The sequence below is a fragment of the Ylistrum balloti genome, unplaced genomic scaffold (genome assembly GCF_031769215.1).
Source record: "Ylistrum balloti isolate Yb309-2 unplaced genomic scaffold, AGI_CSIRO_Ybal_v1 Utg370006, whole genome shotgun sequence".
Lineage (NCBI taxonomy): Eukaryota > Metazoa > Mollusca > Bivalvia > Pectinida > Pectinidae > Ylistrum > Ylistrum balloti.
Genome location: NW_026782081.1, coordinates 2689152 through 2713274, shown reverse-complemented (window position 1 = coordinate 2713274; position 24123 = coordinate 2689152). Strand labels below are relative to the sequence as shown.

At 34.7% G+C, this 24123-nt stretch overlaps 1 protein-coding gene across 3 annotated transcripts; it reads left to right on the top strand.

Moving 5' to 3' along the window:
• The first annotated feature begins 3972 nt into the window (after window positions 1–3972).
• LOC132548222 (arylsulfatase B-like) lies at window positions 3973–24123 on the top strand. 3 transcript variants are annotated; one of them, XM_060212053.1, is made up of 9 exons: window positions 3973–4002; window positions 5341–5463; window positions 8299–8458; window positions 9429–9541; window positions 11539–11655; window positions 14214–14336; window positions 14823–14955; window positions 16450–16603; window positions 20331–24123. In XM_060212053.1, the coding sequence occupies exons 2-9, from the start codon at window positions 5350–5352 to the stop codon at window positions 21055–21057; spliced, it is 1641 nt and encodes a 546-aa protein (XP_060068036.1). In that variant the 5' UTR covers window positions 3973–4002; window positions 5341–5349; the 3' UTR covers window positions 21058–24123. The 3 variants fall into 3 exon arrangements, with proteins under 3 accessions (XP_060068036.1, XP_060068038.1, XP_060068037.1); XM_060212055.1 differs by lacking the exon at window positions 9429–9541 and adding an exon at window positions 9268–9380; XM_060212054.1 differs by lacking the exons at window positions 3973–4002; window positions 5341–5463 and adding an exon at window positions 7926–7950.

Here is a 24123-nt window from a genome sequence, read left to right as displayed (position 1 = left end):
AAAACCATACCTAAGACAGCCCGAATCTGTATAGTTTGTGTGTTGTATAAAAGGTATCTTACACATGTCAATTCGTGCACGGAAATTTTTACGTATCAAATAAACATTATAATAAGGAATATGTATACTGTTCATAATGATGACGTATTAAATGGAAAGCGCTTACAAGTGTTCGTATCAGAAAAGGAAGTACGACACAGATGACTTAATTGCGCAACATTATTGACGATCAATTGACAACACTTTCTTAATCATATGCACGTGCTTCCGGAAACACCACGTGTATACAATAAGTACACAATTTTACTTTAAGACACAAATGTGTCGTGATAAAAAATACCATCCCTAAAAATCGATAATCATAAATCAACTGTAAGAATTAAACGTGACACGACAATGTAATGTTTAAGTAACAAGTATGACTGTACAGCACTTGTACAGATACACGTACAGTGTACGAAAGATATAAACTTCTCACTGTGGTAAAGTAGAGTTGTGTACTTAGTTCTTGAAGGCAGATCCGAACCGAGGATGTTTTCTATTATTATTATTCTAAGAGGGTTCCGGTGGCTGTTGAGGGGGTCTGGTTTCGATTTCACATGAAAGTGTTAGCACACTAATGGTGGTCTCGACCTCCAGTCTGCAACGTCATAACCTAAAAATAAATTCATAACAAAATATTAATAATGATAAGAAGACCGAAATTGAATTGCAAGTGCAACTACTGGAGGAACAAGATCTGAAGCACATACCAACCTACATTACATAGACAACAGCAAACTGAACATCATGAGTCTGAAGCAGAGGACTAAACTGCTGAATCACAAACAAACTTTACTTGGTTGACGATACTATGGGAATCACTACGGTGGCAGACCTTTCGGGCCTAGTCTGTAGGAATCTAAATTAAATCGGCCTCACTGAAAAAAATGACCTAACTGAAATAGTTAGAATATTGAAAACATGTTATTTCTTCATTTTGGTCGCTTGTTTAACAATTTAAAAGTAATCAATTAATATTTTTTAAAATATTCTTTTATTGAGTGTGTCTGCCAACAATGTAACCGTTATGGTATGATGGTTTCACTGCTGCCCAGCTCTTGCCACGTGGAGGCCACCTCTGTAAAAGCACGCGAATTTATAATTATAAAAACAGAAATATGGTTTAAATATAAATAAATCTAAAAAATAAGTTTTTTTTTTCAAAATCCTGTTTTTGAAAGTGCACCGTTTTGAAGCTGGTCTATATACAACTGGATATGATAGCAGTTTGCATATACCTCAATCTCCGTCCGAGATCAATGAGCATTGAAATGGCCGACACTCGGCAGGAATGTTGACGTCGAGACGGTACCGTTGTCCCACTGGCCCCACCGAAATCCTCCCCTGGACTCGTCGGTGGGTCGTCCTTCACGGACGAAAAGTATTGGAGTGATAAATAAAAGTCTGTATTTAAATCAGATTGTCCTCTGCTGGCGCTGAAGGGCGTTCTCTAACACCAGCAGCCTCTGGATGGTCATCAGGGCGCCTTCCTGCAGGAGGAACGGAATCAATATGTTGAATGGCAGGTTGGCATGTCCATCCTGTAAAACGAGGTTGTTTGAGTATTATAAACATAATTAATAATTGTATATAAGAAATAATTATATCAGTAACCAATTAATTCACAGAAAAAAAGTGTAAGAAAAACAATTGAATAATACGGTAGGTAATATATACACACTGATAATTATTTACATTAATTAATTACTGTAATTTCCCCGTCGTTGTTCGTCTACATAGACTGACCGGTAAACACACCAGTTCGTCGGGGTCCACACCATGCTCTGAATCCAATGGGTGTAGAAGTAGCCAATGAGATCACTGAGCTCCGCTGGGAAAGCTGGCTGGATCAGCGTTGATGATAGGAAAGGCAGAGCCTGGAGCTGTGGACGCCTACAAATAAAGATAAAATGTTTCACACAATATACAAAGTATACTATTCATATTTAACTTATCACAATTTCAACGTTTGCTAGTTTCATAATACATTCTACAATCATTTTATAATTACCTTACCGTCGTCGTAAGTCGCGATCGATCTCAACGTTAACCCCAGGTTTCCGATCGCGAGCTTACAAACAACTGTCGCTTTTGTACAACTTACAGACCTTCCTAAAGTCAAATATACTATTTAAAGGAATGATAGTATAATATAGCTACATGTATATATTGTAACATATATCCTTAATGCGTGCCTTGTGATATTTCCAGACCTCTGTTTGATACAAGTAGCCTGGGCTATAAATCAGCTCTTTTGACACTTGATAGGTAAGTAATAGCGAGGTGCGCCTGCTATCTAAATTGTTTCTTTTGCAGTGTTCCACAGTATGCTTTTCACTTCATGTTGCCTCATATATTTACAAATGTAAATTTACTTATGATATAATCTCGTTAAAAAAATCAGCGCTTGAAACATATTATATACACTTCAATTCTTAACAATAAGACGACTCGTGTGATAATTCAAGGATGTATATGTCCCTGGATACCAAATATTACAAAAGAAAATAAAGATGGACTGTGTAGATATAGTTTGCCAATACATGTATGTACATTAGGAATACGCAGGATTCATAATCAAAATATAGTGAACCCCATAAAAACACAAGAACGTTTTCACGTGAAGAATTTTAGTTTTGACATTTTGTAAACTACTGTTAATAACAATAATATACGGCTGTTTTTGTTCACTCCAGACACTATTCACACAGACACAAGTACAATGCGTAAATCGTGAATTGCACAATGGGGTCCGTCTCAAAAAAAAAATGAATCAGTGACGGTAGCGCGAAAAATGCTCATGAAACACGATGACAAGATGAATATAATTGCAAAGAGGGATGGCTCTTGGAAGATTGTAGCCGGGCGCTAGGGATGTCATGTTAGCACCATCACCAGACTTGCTGGACGCTTCCAACATACGGGTTCTGTTTCTGATCGTCCCCGGACGGAGAGACCAAGGATGGCAACTCGGGATCAAGATCAACCAAAAAGGCAGCTGCTATTGGATTTAGAAGACGCCAAGTTTCCGCCGAGACTGCCAGCTTCGCCTACGTGAACATGACATTAGCTGCCGACGTCCTTACGAAGGGCTTATTGCCATCGACAGCAACGTCTTCAATGGGCAAGGCATCATCAACGATGGCGTCTCGTTACAAGTTCTCTTCACAGACAAGTCTTGATACCATCTTTCCCATGGCACACGTTACGCCGATTGTTGTGTCCTGCAGGCTAACAGATAGGATGGTGTGCAGCGTGATGGTTTGGGGAGCCTTCAGTTACTATCATCAGACACCTCTTCACGTTTTCCGTCAACGTGTAAAAGGAGTGGTGAAGAGGGGTGACGGTCTCAGGCCTTACGTCGTTGTTTTGTTTGCTACACAGCCGCAACTACAATTTTGCCAGCGGGACAATGCCTGCCCTACACTACTCGAGTACATATGGGTTTCCTTGCGCAGAAGAATATCCTTCCTATGGCCGTCTCTTTCACCGGATATGGCACGGATAGAACATGTGTGTGATGAAATTGGGAAAAGAATCGCTGCTGGCGGAGCTCCGTTCATATTGACACAGCTGGAACAGAGAGAATGAAACAATTTGCCCTAAGGATTCTTCCAGACTCTAAGCTATTCCATGAGACGACATTGCATAGCATATATCAGTGCCTAAGGCGGATACACGCATTATATCCTCATTTGTGATTTTTCTTTCAATTTACAATTTCTATATGAAATGAAATCTAGCCATATACATAATAGAAATTTTAACAAACTGTTGAAGAAATAAGTAAAAATTCAGTTCCTTTTTTGATTTCTTACAAAACGTATGTTAAGTCGAACATGCGTGCTTTTGGGGCTCAGTATCATTTAAAATCCGGATGGTGCCATTGCCGTCATTCGTTTCAACATTTACTAACAGCGCTAACCACAGTGGCCGTCACATGATCGCAGGTAGCTGTCGGTAAATATCGCAGTAACACGGCTCATTACGACAAATTATCTGTGTACACTCACACTTCCACGCAGATATTATCTTTGTTTATTTGTTGCGAAGTATAGAGTACTGTTTCGATACACATTTGTAGTGGATAGTGGCAAAGATAATCCTGCGATAGGCAAACGTCGGAAAACCGTCATTAAAATTAGAATTGTACAACGGTTAACGGAAATCCGGAATATTTTGATGGGCCTAGAAAGATCATTATTATGTACATAATATAAAAAAGTAAGATGATTTACACATATTATAGCAATTATTGAAGTAGAATATTCAGTAACATGGCTGATTTCATTTCCACATGAGCTGAAGACTGTGTTTATGTGGTTTGTTACTTGACGTGACATTTCACAATAACAGAGACGTGTTGCAAATGACTTTATAGTAAACCTTAATTAATCCTATAAAATTAATAAACCTATTCCTATTACTTAAAATTCTTATTGAAGTAGTTGTGTTAACATAGTAACCGCGGAAATAATTCTCCTATTGATACAATGTAATTATTGCATACCCAAGATTATTACTGGAGAAGTAACAATTGTATCAAACTATCATAGATTGCAATAGTAATATATACTTTGGATTTGATTAATCAATGGCATTTTCATGAATTCAATCACTATCTCTGATAGTATGTTAGGCTATTGATAGATTCAGGTGATAAAACAATATGCTAATCTTATGTTGATATGAAAGCACCTACCCCATTCCAACATTTATCTGTACCATGTCACAGGTGTATTTTACTGCCAGCTGGTGATAGCTGACAACATGGCAGTTTATGAGTTAGTTAAACGTATGGAAGGAAAAACTAAATTTCTATGATGATAGTATGTTTTATTTGTTTAAATTTACTAATATACACAATACTTTTTTATATGTTTTGTTCTCTGGCAGAGCAGAGCCATATAAAAGGATTAGAAATACGAGAAATGGACTGTATTCAATGTCTGCATGTACAACATATACAGTACAATATGTATTGGTAACGCAACAAAAAACAAAACTACAGTACTATGTAATTAATTGTGTTCACTTTAACAATAAGCTGCCAAGAGTTATAGGATTATGTTATATTGTGTTGTGTTGGGGCAGAGGAATCTGGATAGTAATGTTACTATCTTGATAGGTGATTAAGAATGAGTTGACATTTCCAACAGCCGACTTTTCAAAGATAAGAGTGATTTGTCTAGTCAAAACACAATGATAAGTAATACTTTTATAATAGTACCCAGGTATGTATATAAAATGTTTCAGATAAATGTTGACTGTTTTTTTTTTTAATGTTTTGTTGATCAGAAATCAGCCATGACGTCAATACTATGGAACAGAGAATGCTTAGTGACATTTTTGGTGATCTTAACATTTGTGAAAGCCAAATCATCAAGACCACACATCATTGTTATTGTTGCAGATGATCTGGTAAGTATGCCATTAGTGTCAGCATATTTTACACAGATAATTTCTTAGCTGATCATTTTTTAGCTCACTTGGCCGAAGGAGGACCAGGTGAGCTTATGCCATGGTGCATCGTTTGTTGTCTCTACATGTCCAACATCAACTTTTCACCTCAAATAACTTCTTCTCAATAACAGAAAGGTCCAGGGTACTGATATTGGAACTGTAAGATTCTTGGATGGTGGAAGGGGGGCTACCAATCTTGACCCATTTATAAGCTCACAGGAGTCAAATATATGAAATTCTTACACAATTTCCTCTCAGTAATGGAAAGGCAGAGGGTATTGATATTAGGCCTGCAGCATGTTGGTATGAAGGGCTACCAAGAATGTTCAAATAAATGACCTTGACCAGCTTTCAAAATCACAGAGGTCAAATGTGTTAAAAGATAAAAAAAATCTTTAAACAACTTCTTCTCGGTAAGGGCAAAGGCCAATGATAATGATATTGAGCCTTTAGCATACTGCAAAAAAAGACTACCAAGTCTGTTCAAATGATTGACCTTGACCTACTTTCAAGGTCACATGGGTCAAATGTATGAAAATCTTGTAACAACTTCTTCCCGTTAACTTTAAGGCCAATAGTATTGATATTAGGCTTGCAACAAGCTTTGATAAAGGGCCATCAAAATTGTTCAGATGAATTACCTTGACCCGCTTTTAAGGTCACAGGGGCAAAATATATTAAAATCATGAAAGAACTTTTTCTCGATAATCAAAAGGTCCAGGGTATTGATATTTGGCCTGTTACTTGCTGGGATGAGGGGCTACAAAATTTGTTCATATGAAAGACCTTGAATCTTTTTCAAGATTACGGGTCAAAGGTGTGAAAAAATCTTCAAACAGCTGCATACTGGGAAAAAGTAGTACCATGAATGTTCCATTGAATGGCCTTTGTCCACTTTCAAGGTCACAGGGGCCAAATGTGTTAAAATCATAAAAGAAGTTCTTCTCAGTATCCTAAAGGCCCAGGGTCATGGTACTGGCCCGAAGCATGCTGGTATGAAGGTTACAAAGTTTGTTCAAATTAATGGACTTGACCTATTTTCAAAGTCACAGGGGTTAAATGTGTTAAAATCTTTAAACGACTTCTCAATAACAGAATGACCAAGAGTCATGATATTGGTCCAGTACCATGCTGGGATGAAGGATTACCAAGTCCGTTCAAATGAATGACCTTGTCCTTCATTCAAGGTCACAGAGGTCAAATATGTTATAATACAACAATAGATAGTGCTATCAGTTCCGTTTAATTGAAAATTAAGCCTTCAAACTTATAAACTGTAAAAACTTTGTAAGTATGCATATATCAGTTCTGTTCTGTCTGCCTCAATGCTTTGACTGACAGACAGGTTCTTAAACTGTTCAAAGACCTTAAGACCTCGGATGACTCTTCAGACCCTTGGGCTTCTTTTTTCTGCGTGTTTTAATGTACATTAATATGTATTTAGGTTTTCACATAATTGTGACACCAGAAAGATGGCAATGCCACTTATATAAACTCACCAGAAAGGTGGCAGTGCTACCATATAAATTCACCTGAAAGATGTTTGATTTCAGATCCAGTGTAGAAACAGTGATGGTTTACAGTCAAAATTACTTCAACTATTTTTAACTATTCAATGATTTATTGTAGTTTAAATCAGGTTATACATAATTGGTATCAGAAAGCAACATGGCTCAATGAATATTATTTATGTATAAAAACGAACATAATTGTAGTTTTGTTTGTCTCTGAAACACTTCTCATGTATCACAGCTATGAAAGTTCACTGAAGTCCTTCACTGAAGTAGATATACTTAAATGTCTTCCTTTTAGGATATCAAAGGGTGGAACATCCTGTTCATAAGTTTTGTTTTATGTCATAATAAATCTACATCACAAGCTCTACTATACGCACATGTAAATAATATAAAACGACCTCCATGTATTAGATTATTACAGTGAACTTGATAATTTGTACTATGACTGTACATTGTATATGTACAAAATTTAATTTACAGTAATCTATAGTGTATAACTAAATATATAGCAGTTTTAAGTTTTCCTGGTTGAAGGAAAATCATTTGTGTAGAAACAATGGATTCTGGTCCCATAGGATGGGATGGGTGGGGCATACTTGGGGAAAGTGGGGCCCACTTGGGGAAATATAGAAAATTCTTTAAAATCCTACTTCTCTGTTAGGAATGATTGGATTTTGTCCAAGCTTGGTCAGAAACACCTTTAGGTGGAGGGGAACCAATTTGTGTAAGCACTGGTTCTGAGCCTATCAGGGCCTGAGGAATGGGACCCAAAAAGTAAAATTCAAAATTCCTATAAATATATTTACATATGTATGTACTTCTCCTGTACGAGTAAGTCAGTTTTGCCCAAATTTGGCTTGGAGTATCCTTAGTTGAAAAGAAGTCTGACGTTTTGTAGACAGGAGGAGTGGGACCCAATCGGTGAAATGTAAGTTCTTAGAAATCCTTCTTCCATCTAAGTTTGGTCTGAAGCAATTTTCATGAAAAATGAATCTGAATTCTATTCGACAACAAGGCTGGGCCCAAAAAAGGAATTACCTTAGAAATTATTGACATTTTTGAAATTCTTATTTATTAAATCGCTTAATAACTAAATAAGCCATGTGAGAGAGCAGGTCCCATGGACATCTTGTTAGTATGTGTAGTAACTGTATGTACTGAAGACAACATATGATAAGTTGTAGTATGACTTATGTGTAACAAAAGACAACATGGATTAGTAATGACAAAACTTGCAGAAATTTCCAAATTCATTCTTATAAATGTTCTTTTTCAGGGATGGAATGACATAAGCTTTCATGGTTCCAACCAGATCCCCACCCCAAACATAGACAGCTTGGCACACAGTGGAATCATTCTCAATAATTATTACGTCTCACCAATTTGTACCCCAACACGAGGGGCCCTGATGTCTGGGCGCCACCCAATTCATACCGGTACATTTCTTACCTTTTCTTACACCGTCAAAATTTCACACATATATTTATGTAATAATGTCTTCAGTAATAGCAAATAGTACAACAAATATTAGACATACAAGTAATATATATTTGTTACTGAAGACCCTATTAAATATTCTGTTTACTTCATTTTCTCAGGCAAAATAGCCAAATTACTAGCGACAGAAAATTACGGACAAAGTTAACTATGGTTTTTGCAAACACTGCTCACTCATAATAATTTTGGTTTTTCTCTGATATTTTTACTGGCAAAAATGTAATAAATGAGAGGTTTTTTTTGACTGATGGTTAGATCACAAATTCAAATGTTATCCTTTTCTTAAAATATATTGATTACTCTTCCTGATTTTACTACCAATTATTTAATTTAAAAATGTTTTTAAGGATCCAATGTTTGAAAAAAAAATGTTGCTGTAGAATAATTTATATCCAAACTATTTGAATATAAAATGTGAATTGGAAATACTTGTAACATTTGTTCATTTTTTTCCTGGCTTGAGAGAATGTTAAAGGTTTATATTGATTTTATAGTTCATAGATACATATAAATGCACTAACTTATAAAATAACAAATAGAAATAAGAAAACTTCGTAAAATGTTTTTCAGAGATATTATGTATTTAGGAAAATATACAGAGACACTGATAACTGTTTTTCTCTAACCCTTGTTAATTGAGAATTAGGCAATGCTGATTATAAACCAGTAGCTAGGCTATCAAACACATGGTAGGAAAAGTGAGTTACAAATTACATACTTAGATCACCTTATCCCCTTCTTTTGACAGGACTACAAGAGGGTGTAATCATGGGGGCCCAGCCCTACGGTCTTCCTCTAAATTTTACCATCATGCCTCAGTGGTTACAGAAATTAGGCTATCGCACACACATGGTAGGAAAGGTGAGTTATGAGTTAGGTCCCCTTATTCTCATCTCCTTCTTTTGACAGGACTACAAGAGAGTGTTATTGTGGGGGCCCAGCCCTACGGTCTTCCTCTAAATTTTACCATCATGCCTCAGTGGTTACAGAAATTAGGCTATCGCACACACATGGTAGGAAAGGTGAGTACAATATCGACTTGAGCTATATTTTGCTAATGATACTCCCTTCATAGGAATTTAATGAACATCAGTACATGCTGATAAAGTACAGTCAAACCATGTTATATCAAACTTATATAACTTGAAGATCCTGTTTTAATTCAACGAATGTTGTCCTGGCCATTTCCTACTAAACTTTCCAACTCACTGAAATTTAATACTCGGGCAACTTGGGAGTTTTCCCATGGTCCAGTCAACGATGAGATAATGAAGTTCAACTGTAAGTCATATTAAATTCCCTCACAATTCTTGTGAAAACTCAATTAAAACAACTTGTTTAGGAAAAGCAGTTTATAGAGCCTTGTGCCACCTCAAGAATTTCAATGGTTAAGAATTTGTTTCTATCCATTGTATGTTAAGGACTTATTTAATGTCAGATGATAAATGGGACTTATTTAATGTCAGGTGATAAATTGGACTTATTTAATGTCAGATGATAAGTGGGACTTATTAAATGTCAGGTGATAAATGGGACTTATTTAATGTCAGATGATAAATGGGACTTATTTAATGTCAGATGATAAATTGGACTTATTTAATGTCAGATGATAAATGGGACTTATTAAATGTCAGATGATAAATTGGACTTATTTAATGTCAGATGATAAATGGGACTTATTAAATGTCAGATGATAAATGGGACTTATTTAATGTCAGGTGATAAATGGGACTTATTTAATGTCAGGTGATAAATGGGACTTATTTAATGTCAGATGATAAATGGGACTTATTTAATGTCAGATGATAAATTGGACTTATTTAATGTCAGATGATAAATGGGACTTATTAAATGTCAGATGATAAATGGGACTTATTTAATGTCAGATGATAAATGGGACTTATTTAATGTCAGATGATAAATGGGACTTATTAAATGTCAGGTGATAAATTGGACTTATTTAATGTCAGATGATAAATTGGACTTATTTAATGTCAGATGATAAATGGGACTTATTTAATGTCAGGTGATAAATTGGACTTATTTAATGTCAGATGATAAGTGGGACTTATTAAATGTCAGGTGATAAATGGGACTTATTTAATGTCAGATGATAAATGGGACTTATTTAATGTCAGATGATAAATTGGACTTATTTAATGTCAGATGATAAATGGGACTTATTTCAAGTCTGATCATATGAATCCTTTATTTATTACAAAGTGTTTAGATACTGTCAATATGTAGAGGTTCTGATGACATTGCGTACAGAAAAGATTCAACCAAATTGTTTGGTAAATTATGGTAAAAGTGTGAAAGGAGCCAGTGAATATCAGTAAAAGTCGTTAATATCAGTCAAACTTGTAAATTTCAGTCAAACTGGTAAATATCAGTCACTCTCGTAAATATCAGTCAAACTCGTAAATATCAGTCACTCTCGTAAATGTCAGTGTAAATATCAGTCACTCTCGTAAATGTCAGTCAGACTCGTAAATATCAGTGTAAATATCAGTCAAGTTCGTAAATATCAGTCACTCTCGTAAATATCAGTCAAACTTGTAAATATCAGTCAAACTCGTAAATATCGGTCACTCTCGTAAATATCAGTCAGATTCGTCAGTCAGACTTGTAAATATCAGTCAAACTCGTAAATATCAGTGTAAATATCAGTCAAACTCGTAAATATCAGTGTAAATATCAGTCACTCTCGTAAATGTCAGTCAGACTCGTAAATGTCTCTCAGACTCGTAAATATCAGTCAAACTCGTAAATATCAGTCAGACTCGTAAATATTAGTCAGACTCGTAAATGTCAGACTCGTAAATGTCAGTCAAACTCGTAAATATCAGACAAATTTTCATACAGCAAGAGCAACTTAAGCTATGAAATCTGGAATTTATTTTACATAAGATAAATTTTATTATTTAGTCAGAAAATTACCTCAATATGTTGGTGATACAGTTTATATATGATTTAGTAAAATAAACATTATAACATTGATAGTTTCAATCAATTTTAGTGGCATCTCGGATTTTTTAAAAGTGAATACACACCGACACGCCGTGGATTTGAGTCTTACACAGGATATTACCAAGGATGTGGAGACTATTATGATCACACTTATGAGGCTGATGAGGTAAGACTTGTCCCACCTGAGCTAAAATATCACACTGTAGATCAGCTGTTATAATGACACTTATGAGACTGATGAGGTAAGACTTGTCCCACCTGAGCTAAAATATCACAGTGTAGATCAGCTGTTATAATGACACTTATGAGACTGATGAGGTAAGACTTGTCTCACCTGAGCTAAAATATCACAGTGTAGATCAGCTGTTATAATGACACTTATGAGACTGATGAGGTAAGACTTGTCCCACCTGAGCTAAAATATCACAATGTAGGTCAGCTGTTATAATGACACTTATGAGGCTGATGAGGTAAGACTTGTCCCACCTGAGCTAAAATATCACAATGTAGATCAGCTGTTATAATGACACTTATGAGACTGATGAGGTAAGACTTGTCCCACCTGAGCTAAAATATCACAATGTAGATCAGCTGTTATAATGACACTTATGAGACTGATGAGGTAAGACTTGTCCCACCTGAGCTAAAATATCACAATGTAGATCAGCTGTTATAATGACACTTATGAGACTGATGAGGTAAGACTTGTCCCACTTGAGCTAAAATATCACAGTGTAGATCAGCTGTTATAATGACACTTATGAGGCTGATGAGGTAAGACTTGTCCCACCTGAGCTAAAATATCACAGTGTAGATCAGCTGTTATAATGACACTTATGAGACTGATGAGGTAAGACTTGTCCCACTTGAGCTAAAATATCACAGTGTAGATCAGCTGTTATAATACACTTATGAGACTAATGAGGTAAGACTTGTCCCACCTGAGCTAAAATATCACAGTGTAGATCAGCTGTTGTAATACACTTATGAGACTGATGAGGTAAGACTTGTCCCACCTGAGCTAAAATATCACAGTGTAGATCAGCTGTTTTAATACACTTATGAGACTGATGAGGTAAGACTTGTCCCACCTGAGCTAAAATATCACAGTGTAGATCAGCTGTTATAATACACTTATGAGACTGATGAGGTAAGACTTGTCCCACTTGAGCTAAAATATCACAGTGTAGATCAGCTGTTATAATGACACTTATGAGACTGATGAGGTAAGACTTGTCCCACTTGAGCTAAAATATCACAGTGTAGATCAGCTGTTATAATGACACTTATGAGACTGATGAGGTAAGACTTGTCCCACCTGAGCTAAAATATCACAGTGTAGATCAGCTGTTATAATGACACTTATGAGACTGATGAGGTAAGACTTGTCCCACCTGAGCTAAAATATCACAATGTAGATCAGCTGTTATAATGACACTTATGAGACTGATGAGGTAAGACTTGTCCCACTTGAGCTAAAATATCACAATTTAGATCAGCTGTTATAATACACTTATGAGACTGATGAGGTAAGACTTGTCCCACCTGAGCTAAAATATCACAGTGTAGATCAGCTGTTATAATGACACTTATGAGACTGATGAGGTAAGACTTGTCCCACCTGAGCTAAAATATCACAATGTAGATCAGCTGTTATAATGACACTTATGAGACTGATGAGGTAAGACTTGTCCCACTTGAGCTAAAATATCACAATTTAGATCAGCTGTTATAATACACTTATGAGACTGATGAGGTAAGACTTGTCCCACCTGAGCTAAAATATCACAGTGTAGATCAGCTGTTATAATGACACTTATGAGACTGATGAAGTAAGACTTGTCCCACCTAAGCTAAAATATCACAGTGTAGATCAGCTGTTATAATGACGCTTATGAGACTGATGAAGTAAGACTTGTCCCACCTAAGCTAAAATATCACAATGTAGATCAGCTGTTATAATGACACTTATGAGACTGATGAAGTAAGACTTGTCCCACCTAAGCTAAAATATCACAGTGTAGATCAGCTGTTATAATACACTTATGAGACTGATGAAGTAAGACTTGTCCCACCTAAGCTAAAATATCACAATGTAGATCAGCTGTTATAATGACACTTATGAGACTGATGAGGTAAGACTTGTCCCACTTGAGCTAAAATATCACAATTTAGATCAGCTGTTATAATACACTTATGAGACTGATGAGGTAAGACTTGTCCCACCTGAGCTAAAATATCACAGTGTAGATCAGCTGTTATAATGACACTTATGAGACTGATGAAGTAAGACTTGTCCCACCTAAGCTAAAATATCACAGTGTAGATCAGCTGTTATAATGACGCTTATGAGACTGATGAAGTAAGACTTGTCCCACCTAAGCTAAAATATCACAATGTAGATCAGCTGTTATAATGACACTTATGAGACTGATGAAGTAAGACTTGTCCCACCTAAGCTAAAATATCACAGTGTAGATCAGCTGTTATAATACACTTATGAGACTGATGAAGTAAGACTTGTCCCACCTAAGCTAAAATATCACAATTTAGATCAGCTGTTATGATACAGTAATGAGACGGATGAGGTAAGACTTGTCCCACCTGAGCTAAAATATCACAATGTAGATCAGCTGTTATAATGACACTTATGAGACGGATGAAGTAAGACTTGTCCGACCATATCTAATAGATTGCTTTTAATATTTTTTTTGTTTGTTCCAGGCTTTCTTTGGATATGATTTTAGACGTAATGAAAGTCTTGACTACTCAGCAATCGGCCAGTATTCCACTACTGTGTTTACGAATCGTGCTGTAGACATCATTAATCAGCATAATTCAGAGGAGGTATGGTACACTTAGCAGTGGCCTTGAACACTCCATGTTTGTGTCTTATGGTTTAGTAATGTATTAAATCTGCTAATCCGCCCAAGCCTGGCGACAACTACACTCATTTATAATCATGTCACTATATCTATCCTTTTGACATTGAAATCAATCACAAAATCATGAATCCTTTGTTTAATGTTGGAAGCGGCATATGTTTGATGTAGTGTCTTCATGTTACTTTGTATATAATGAAGCCATACACCATTGTTATCAAGGCATTACTTTGAACACATTTAGCATGTTGCTCTATCTAACAATGATTTGATCAGTATTATTTTGAATATACTGATTTGGTTATGTACACATGTGGCACATGCGTTAGCTACCAATGGAGACCTCATTTGCTGATCTGGATGCTTTTAACAAACAAAAAAAATGATTTGGTGACAGCACTTATGTACTGCCCTCAGTTTTTCATTAAGTTATGCTCATTGTATTCCGCAGCCATTGTTCCTGTACTTGCCGTACCAGGCTGTCCACAGTGGTAATCTGCCCAGTGGCAATAATCTTCAAGCTCCATCTTCCTACATAAATAGACACCCCCATATACAGAACAAAGAACGTAAAAACTTTGCTGGTAAGCTTTTTATGTCTCAAGTGACTTATTGTAATCGCTTTTTCATTGGTGTCGTCTGTCAAGTGTTGTCTGTTGTGCGTCATCCGTCATTTTAGAATTCTTTTATATAACCGAAAGGCCCAGTGCTGATATTTGACCTGTAACATGCTAGTATGAAAGGCTACCAAGTTTGTTGATATGAATGACCTTCACCCACTTTTAAGGTTTCTGGTGTCACATTTATTTAAATGTTTGTATGACTACTTCTCAATAAACAAAGGCCGAAGATGCTGATATTGAGGCGGTAGCATTCTCGGAGGAATAGCTACCTCAATGCTGAATATCTCAGGTGACCCTTAATTAAGGACTTCTATTTACATATAATTGAGTTAGATTTAGTTCATTACAATGGTTATCTTTTCTTACAATTAGCCCAATTTTTAGATATTTCAATTAGGTCACCAAAGTCTCATTGTGACCGATTGTGATAACCACCAGCACTGTGAGTCCGTAAACAATTTAACATTTTCAACTCCTCTAGAACCCCTGAACCTAATTGTGCTCATTCAGTTTTGGGTCTGATGAGAAAAACAAAATGGCCAAAAGGCGGCCATCTTGCAAGTTTGTTATCACTTTTTCTTGAGAAGTACTCTATATATCTTTCTCAAATTTCATGTATAGGCTCCTTTAAGTCAATAGTTTTGCTTGTGTGAGTTAGGTACTGGTCAGAAAAACAAAACGGCTGACAGGCTGCCATTTTCGATTTTGCCTAGTAAAGATTGTTATGCTATTTCTTAGGAAGTACGGAATGGATGTCTCTCAAATTCCATGTATAGGTTCCCTTTGGTCTCTCCTTGTGCTTGTTTTATTTTTTGTGACTGATCAGATGAAACGGAATGGCTTCCTTCCAGGTAGTCATCTTGAATTTCGCCTAGTTAAGATTGGTATCGCTAATTCTTAAGAAGTACTGAATGGATGATTCTCAAATTTCATACATTTGTTCCCATTGGTCTCTCTTTGTGCTTGTTTGATTTTGTGACTGATCAGAAGAAACAAAATGGTTTCCAGGAGGCCATTTTGGATTTGGCAGGTAAAGATTATCATTGCTATTTTTGCAAAGGAATGTTCAAATCTTTCTATGATCTCTTGTTTGCCTTGCAGAAGTTTGTTTTTAGCACTACAGTATAAAAGCATAATAAACGTGAAATGATTGCGACAGAGGTATGCAGTGTTTCAGAACTAGAAATGTTATTTTGAAGTTTGAAAGGAATTACCAATAATTTGCTTTCAAAGCAGTATTACTTATTAAGTAGGGAAAAAATCATCACCATAGAATCAGCTAATAGCAAGGTAGCACTATATACTAAACGTATATCAAAAGTAAAAGTATTTAACTCACACAAGTGAATAAAACTAGAGTTATGTCCCCTATATTATGTTTTTTGATGATGGCATAACTTGGAAAACAACTTGGCTTAATAAAAATAATTTTTTTCTACTTTTCTTCTTTTTTAGGGATGGTAGCAGCACTAGATGATGGTGTAGATTCTGTTGTGCAAGCATTAAAAAAGAATGGTCTGTATGAAAACTCCATCTTGATGTTCACAACAGATAATGGTGGACCTGCAAATGGCTTTGATGGCAATGCAGCTAGTAACTTCCCTCTAAGGTACACATAACTTGTTCATCCTCTGTGCATGTAGTACAAATTGTACTTGATATGCATGTTGGTTCATTTGTTTTTACTTTTCCAGAAGACATATCAAAATCCATCATCATTTTTCCCTCAAACAGCTTCAGGTTTTTATTAGTAGATAGCTTAATGGATAGGCTGGATTTAAACAGTTAACTTGAACCACATTTATGACTGAAAAAGCTAGATACAAATGATTTAAACAATATTAAAATTAATTAAATATTGTTTAAATCATTTGTATCTAGCTTTTTCAAATGATTTAAACAATATTTAATTAATTTTAATATTGTTTAAATCATTTGTATCTAGCTTTTTCAGTCATAAATGTGGTTCAAGTTAACTGTTTAAACAATATTAAAATTAATAATTCTTATTCAGTTATTAATCAGGGTGGTAATTTGTCGTCTTCTATTAATATTAAACGAGGCTGTAGGCAAGGGGACCCGATCGCCCCATATTTATTTATACTTTGTGTAGAAATCTTGGCCCTGAGATTGCGGAATAATGTTAATATAAAAGGTATGGATATTGATAATTGTCCAATTTTAGTTTCCCAGTATGCAGATGATACCTCCCTCATTTTAGATGGTTCAGAACAATCTTTGACAGAAGCAATTAAGGAACTTGATGAGTATGCAAAAATTTCAGGGTTGAAAATTAATGTAGAGAAAACACAGGTAGTGTGGATAGGTAATAAAAAATATAGTGAAGATTCGTTTTTACCAGATTTCAATTTACAGTGGGGAACGAATAAATTTACACTTTTGGGAATTATTTTTAGTGTTAATCTTCACGAAATTCCAAAGCTGAATTTTGACAAAAAACTCATCAGGTTAAAATCATTGATTAAACAATGGAGCAGAAGGTCTTTAACTCCAATTGGTAGAATTCATGTCATCAAATCCTTGCTTATATCACAGTTTAATCACCTTTTTATTTCACTTCCAAATCCAAATGAAAACTTTATTAAAAAATTAAATTCCATTTTATTTCAATATTTATGGAATGGGGGGTCTGATAAAATTAAGCGAGATGTTGTTGTTCAACACCATGTCAATGGAGGTCTTAAGATGGTTAATATAGATGCCTTCATGAGCTCTTTAAAATTAAGTTGGATAAGGAGGTTATTTCAAACCACTGAAAAATGGCAGGCTATTTTAAAAACCTATATTGATATTGATTTGCTGGCAAATTGCGGTAGTGAATATATACAGTTATGTATAAGTAAATGTAAAAATCAGTTCTGGAAAGATATTTTTAAATCATGGTATAAATTCATTGTGCAAAGAGATAATTTGGAAAATAATGAGTTAATCTCCAAAATACCACTCTGGTATAACAAAAAAATATGTATTGGGGGGGGAAACCTATTTTTTACAAGGATTGGTACAAGAAGGGTGTGATCAATATATGTGATATTTTAAAAGAAGTTGCTCCAGTGTCTTTTTATACCTTAAATGAGTTTACACGTAAATATCACATTGCTACAAATTTTCTTCAGTACCACAGCTTCATATCTTCAATAAAAGATTTTATCTCTTCATATGATTTAACTTTATCGAACATAGCTTACCCATTCATTCCTGTAAACATACAACCCTTTTTTAACCTAGATAGAGGTACAAAACTGTTTTATGATATCTTGATTAAGAATGATGTGGCACCATCTTGTAAATTGAAATGGAATCAAGAATTTGACGATATTAATGATGAAGAATGGGCCAAAATTTTCAAGATCCCCTTCCATACTACAAAAAATTCAAAACTTCAATGGTTCCAGTTCAGAGTAGTTCATCATATTCTGACAACAAATTCTTTTCTCTGTAGAATTGGTCTGGTTAGCTCACCTCTCTGTATTTTATGTAACTCTGAAAGAGAAACTATTACTCATATTTTATGGGAATGTAATGAAGTACAGAATTTACTACAAAGTTTTGAAATACTATTACAGGCATTACTTATTCCTTTTTCAATTAATAAAAAATCTTTCTTCTTTGGAATTTTTTCAAGTTCCCATATCAGTAGGGTAGATAATGAAATTATAATTATCATGAAGCAGTACATATATAGAATGAGGTGTCTGCATAATTCTTTGCATATAAACTCATTGGTAAACTCCATTAAAGACAATTACAAAGTCCAAAAATATATTGCTGTTAGTAAGGGCGATACTGTTAAGGAGAAGTTTGATGTAGAATGGAGTAAATGGAAAAGGTTAATTGACATGTAGTCGGATTCTGATAAATTCTACCTCAAATATATAATATATATTTATACGAAAGTAGGATGTTTCCAAACCCTTGACAAGGCCATTCTTATCCTCTCGGTCTTCCATCCATTTCTTTCATCTTTTTTCTTAAATGCTTTTCCTATTTCTCACTGTTTTTTTCTGTCCAGTAAATTATGTGCAATACATATCTGAAAAATTTGTTTGCATCTGTGTCTTTTTTTTTTTTTTTTAGTCAGCATTTCTGATATTAAATACACCATCTCTTGAAATCTTTGGTTACTGCTCCCTGGAGTTGATGTATGATGTTAAGATTACTGAATTTTGTGAGGTGTGAAATGGTGTGGTAGTGATGTAGTGAATGAGAATTATGATTGTGATGATGATGAGGGTATAATGGTGGTGGTGGTGATAAGGATCATGATAATAATGAAATGGTGATGATGATCTTGATTTGTAATGATGATGATGATGATCAGGGTGTGATGATGATTATGATGATGATGGTGATGATGGTTGTGGTGATGATGACAATGATCTTGATTTGAGATGATGAAGTTGGCGGTGGTAGTGGAGGTGATGTGATGATAATGATGATTGATACATAATGATGGTGTGATGAGGATGATTATAGTTATGATAAGTGTGATGATGATGAGGATGATATTGAATTGTTATGATGATAATGATGATGATGATGGATGATGATGATGATAAGGATGGTGATTGTGTGATGATGATGATAATGATGATATGTATTGTACATTAAAATGGAAATAAAAAGATAATTACAAAAAAAAAAAAAATATTAAAATTAATTTTGATATTTAACATTATTTAGAAACAAATGCTACATGCACCATAGGTATCTTGTTTAATACATCACTTATTGTTTTACTGAATTTTTTTCCAATGGAAGTAATCAAATTTTAATGACGATTTGCTAGCCTTCATCGCAAAATCAAATACATCTATTAAAATTCACCAAAGAATCTAAAGGACATTGACAAAAGCAACAATATAATACTGATGTGCAAACAAAATTTCAATTCAAATGCATTTACTGTTAAAAAGTTGGACAAAATATAAAGCAATGAAAGAGTTACATGGAAATTTAAACATAAAAATTCAAAGAGAAGAACAACAAATTTGCTGGTCTTCTCTGCTTCATCGAAGCAACCTGCTATGTTAATCTATGTCAATTTGTGTATCAGTTGCATTTTTCGAAGTGATAATAGTGTTTATGATGAAACACCATGTATATTGATAAACATAAAACACACTCAGCTTCGTGTTACTGACTTAAATGAAATGTCTCTCATCAGTGAAATTATGACAACTTTCATTCTATTCACTAATTTCAAGTTATGGTTGTCAACTTCCAATAATGGGAACACTCCCTAGAACATGGGGTCAATTTTGCAACATGTAAACATCATTGAATTTTGAAACATTTTTGTGTTTTTGTTGTAGAGGATTAAAGGCCACTCTGTGGGAAGGAGGAGTTAGAGGTGTAGGATTTCTCCATAGTCCCTTACTCAAAAAGTCTGGCTATGTTTCTGAACAGCTGTTGCATGTATGTGATTGGCTGCCAACATTCTATTCAGCTGCTGGAGGTAACCCAGGTGATCTTGGTGAAACTGATGGCTATGATATGTGGACAATGCTTTCCTCAAACAGTAAACCTGTGAGAAAAGAGCTATTGCATAATATATCTCCATCTAAGCGGAGTGGGGCTATTCGTGTGGGCGAGTACAAGTTGTTGGTGGGAGGTGTAAATATGAAATGGGATGGCTGGTACCCACCTTACCAGGTCACAGAGGACAGTTCAAGGCTTTACTATGACAACCCTGCTGCAAAAAATTCATTATTCAAGGAGTTGACAGGAACATCAGACAACAGAATTACAGCTGTTATGAAAAATATCACTTTAGTCTCTGCTGTCAAGGTTAACTGTGGTCCTAAGCCAGCAAATGCAAGCACCAACTGTGACCCTCGACAGAATGCCTGTCTTTACCACATTCCTTCTGATCCTTGTGAATACAACAACATTGCTGCTTCAAACCCTAGCATTGTCAGTGCACTAACTGATAGGCTAGATTATTATTTATCTACAATGGTCCCTCCAGCAAATAAACCTGTGGATCCGAAAGGAAACCCAATATTGAATAACGGTGCTTGGATCTCATGGCAGGACTAAAGCTATGGAATTTTTAGGTTATCTCACTCGACCCGAATAATTGTGCCCATGTGATTTTGGGACTGATCAGAAAATAAAAATGGCCGAAAGATGTCCATCTTAGATTTTTACTTTAAAAGTTTGTTATCGCTATTTCTTGAGAAGTACTGGATGGATCTTTCATAAATGTCCTATGTAGGTTCGCCTTGGTCCTTAGGTGTCCCAGTCAGATTTTGGGTGTAATCAGAAAAACAAAGTGACTGACAGATGGCCAACTTGGATTTTATCGCTATTTCTTGAGGACTACTGTATTGAGTTTTCTCAAATTTCATGTATAGGTATCTTTTGGTCCCTAGTTGTGCTCATCTAATTGTGGGACTGATCAGAAATACAAAATGGCCTTCAGGTGGACATCTTAGATTTTGACTTTTAAAAGTTTGCTATTGCTATTTCTTGAGAACTGCTCTATAAATCTTTAGATTCCTAATTGTGCTTGTTTGAGTTTGGGACTTGAGAAAAACAAAATGGCCGACAGGCAGCTATCTAGGATTTTGCCGAGTAAAGATTGTTATTGCTATTTCATAAGAAGTCCTATATGAATATCTCTCAAATTTCATACGTATGTCCCCGTTGGTTTCTGCATGTGCTCATTTGATTTTGGGACTGATCAGATGAAACGAAATGGCTTCCTTCCAGGTGGTCATTTTGGATTTGGCAGGTAAGGATTATATCAATATTTATGCAAAGGAATTTTCAAATGTCTTATCGTTAAGAGCAGAAACAGACAAGAGAAAAGATTCGAAAAGGTCTGCTTTTCAAAGAGTATAGAAAGATTAAACAATGGTGGGCGCCAAGATCCCTTTGGGATCTCTTTGTTTTTTAGATAATTTTAAAATAATTTAATAGTTATAATGCTTTTTATGAGGTGAAAAGTTTGACACAATAGTGCCAATTTTTAAAATGCTCAAATGAATCTCAGCATAGACAGAAATAAATGCACTAGAGAGTGCGTAGATGTTCCCTTCAGTCTACTCCATTCTCAGAAGCTTTTATTAAATGTATATGAAGTAACATTATATGATTGACAATGTTGACAAGTGCTGCAAACAAGTTGTTGAAGGACAATTACACAGTAAAGATAGTGCGCTAATATAACAGATAATTATAACAACTTGTATGTATTAACATATCAAGAGGTACAATGAGAGTGAACTGTACTTATAAGGTATTTTGTGATTTTTCTGAGAAACATATTGTCCTCTGTATATTTAGATTTGGGGCTTTTGTCTTCTAAGGAAGTAAGCATAAGATGATTTACTCATATTTTGCATATTAATACCTTTATCAATGATAACATTCCGTAAATATTAATGAAAGTGATGAGATTTTATACGTATGTACATATATATATGTGTGTGTGTGTATGTTTAAGATATGACAGTAACACCCTTAACACAACATATTAATACAAAATCAAGAGATAATTCATCTGTGCTTTTGTTTACTGAATTGTAGAATTAATAAAAATAAAGCATTTTTCAATATTTTAATTTGAGCAAGTACTATAAAGTCATAGAATTGGCAGGGGATTTATTTTTCATTTAGCATGATTTTATAGTAACAGCTGATCATATTATTACACAGAACGGTGGGTGGTGTATTTCAACTAGAATGAGGTTTATTTTTTGTGGGATTAACAGCATATCCAAAGGTGTTGGTCTGATGTGTAGTTATATTACAGTGTTGTAGTATATATATATATATATATATATAAAGTTATCTCAATGAATGGATTTAGATATAGTTATTATGCATAAGATTTATAAATACAATGTATATGTTTGCAAGTCTTATATTTTTGTCATACATCTTCAATCCGAATTGCTGATATTGTTTAATACAGTTACTGTATGTGCCATTATACCTAAGTATATAATCTCAATTTGACAAATTGAAAATTTGATAATGACGACAAAACTGTTGGACTAATATTGTATCTCATACGCTCATCTTTTACATAAAAGACATATTGTTGAATCAATGCATTATATGTAAACTTTGGGTTTCAACTTGAAACTAAACAGGGAAATAAAGATCTGTTAATTTTGATATACTCTTCTTATTTGATGTATATGTTTACTGGTGAGTGCAATAAGCAATTAATCTGTATGTTATCTGTTACAGATCCTTCTATTAATGTTTTACATCTTTTTACAAAGTGTTTGTTTTCTTTATTTTGTCTCATGAATGGCTTGTAATGTGTTGTTTTCATATTTGTTTTACCTGTCCAAAGTGCAATAAGCTCTTACCCACGTGTATCACATCTGTTTAACTTCTACTGAACACCTGAGTTGTCCAAACACCAGTCTGAGATACATTTATAACCAGTGGATAGTGAAATTTCCAAACATGAACTACACAGTAATATCAGAACATTATTTATCATTTTCCACTCTAGATTTGTTGTAACAAGTCATATTGATATATTTTGAGCATTAATTTTGCCTTTAAAGCTCTTGTACTTTCTTTGGCAACGGTGATTTTTTGTGATAAACTACTAGTTAACTGTAACTAAAATGAGAACAAATGAGACAAAGGTGTTTAAATGATAAACTGACAGCTAAGGTTAGAACTTAAGATTGCTGCGGAAAAGGTTAATGTTTCTTAATAACCATGATAACCATGATCATGACATTTTGTCAGTAACATGATTGGGTAAGAGCTATCAAGTTACTTATATATGCTACCACAATCAACTTAAATTCTTAAAGTAAAGAAACGATTTCTGGTTAATTGAGATTGTCTATTTCATGATACTGTACATACTGTATTAAATGGGCACTAAGGCTTGGATCCACATAAAATATCCAGGTTGTCTGTGTCTTCACAAGATGCAAAATTTTAAACTTTTCTGAAAAAAGATATTTTTATACGGAATTTGCTATGGTCAATTGAATGTCACAAAAGTGAGTGTTATACATTTAGTAGATAATAATAAATATTGGATAGGAAAGTCTATTTTTGACATTCAACAACGGTTTAATGAACTATGATTTACAACCAGTTATATATTTTTGTCAGTCTGTT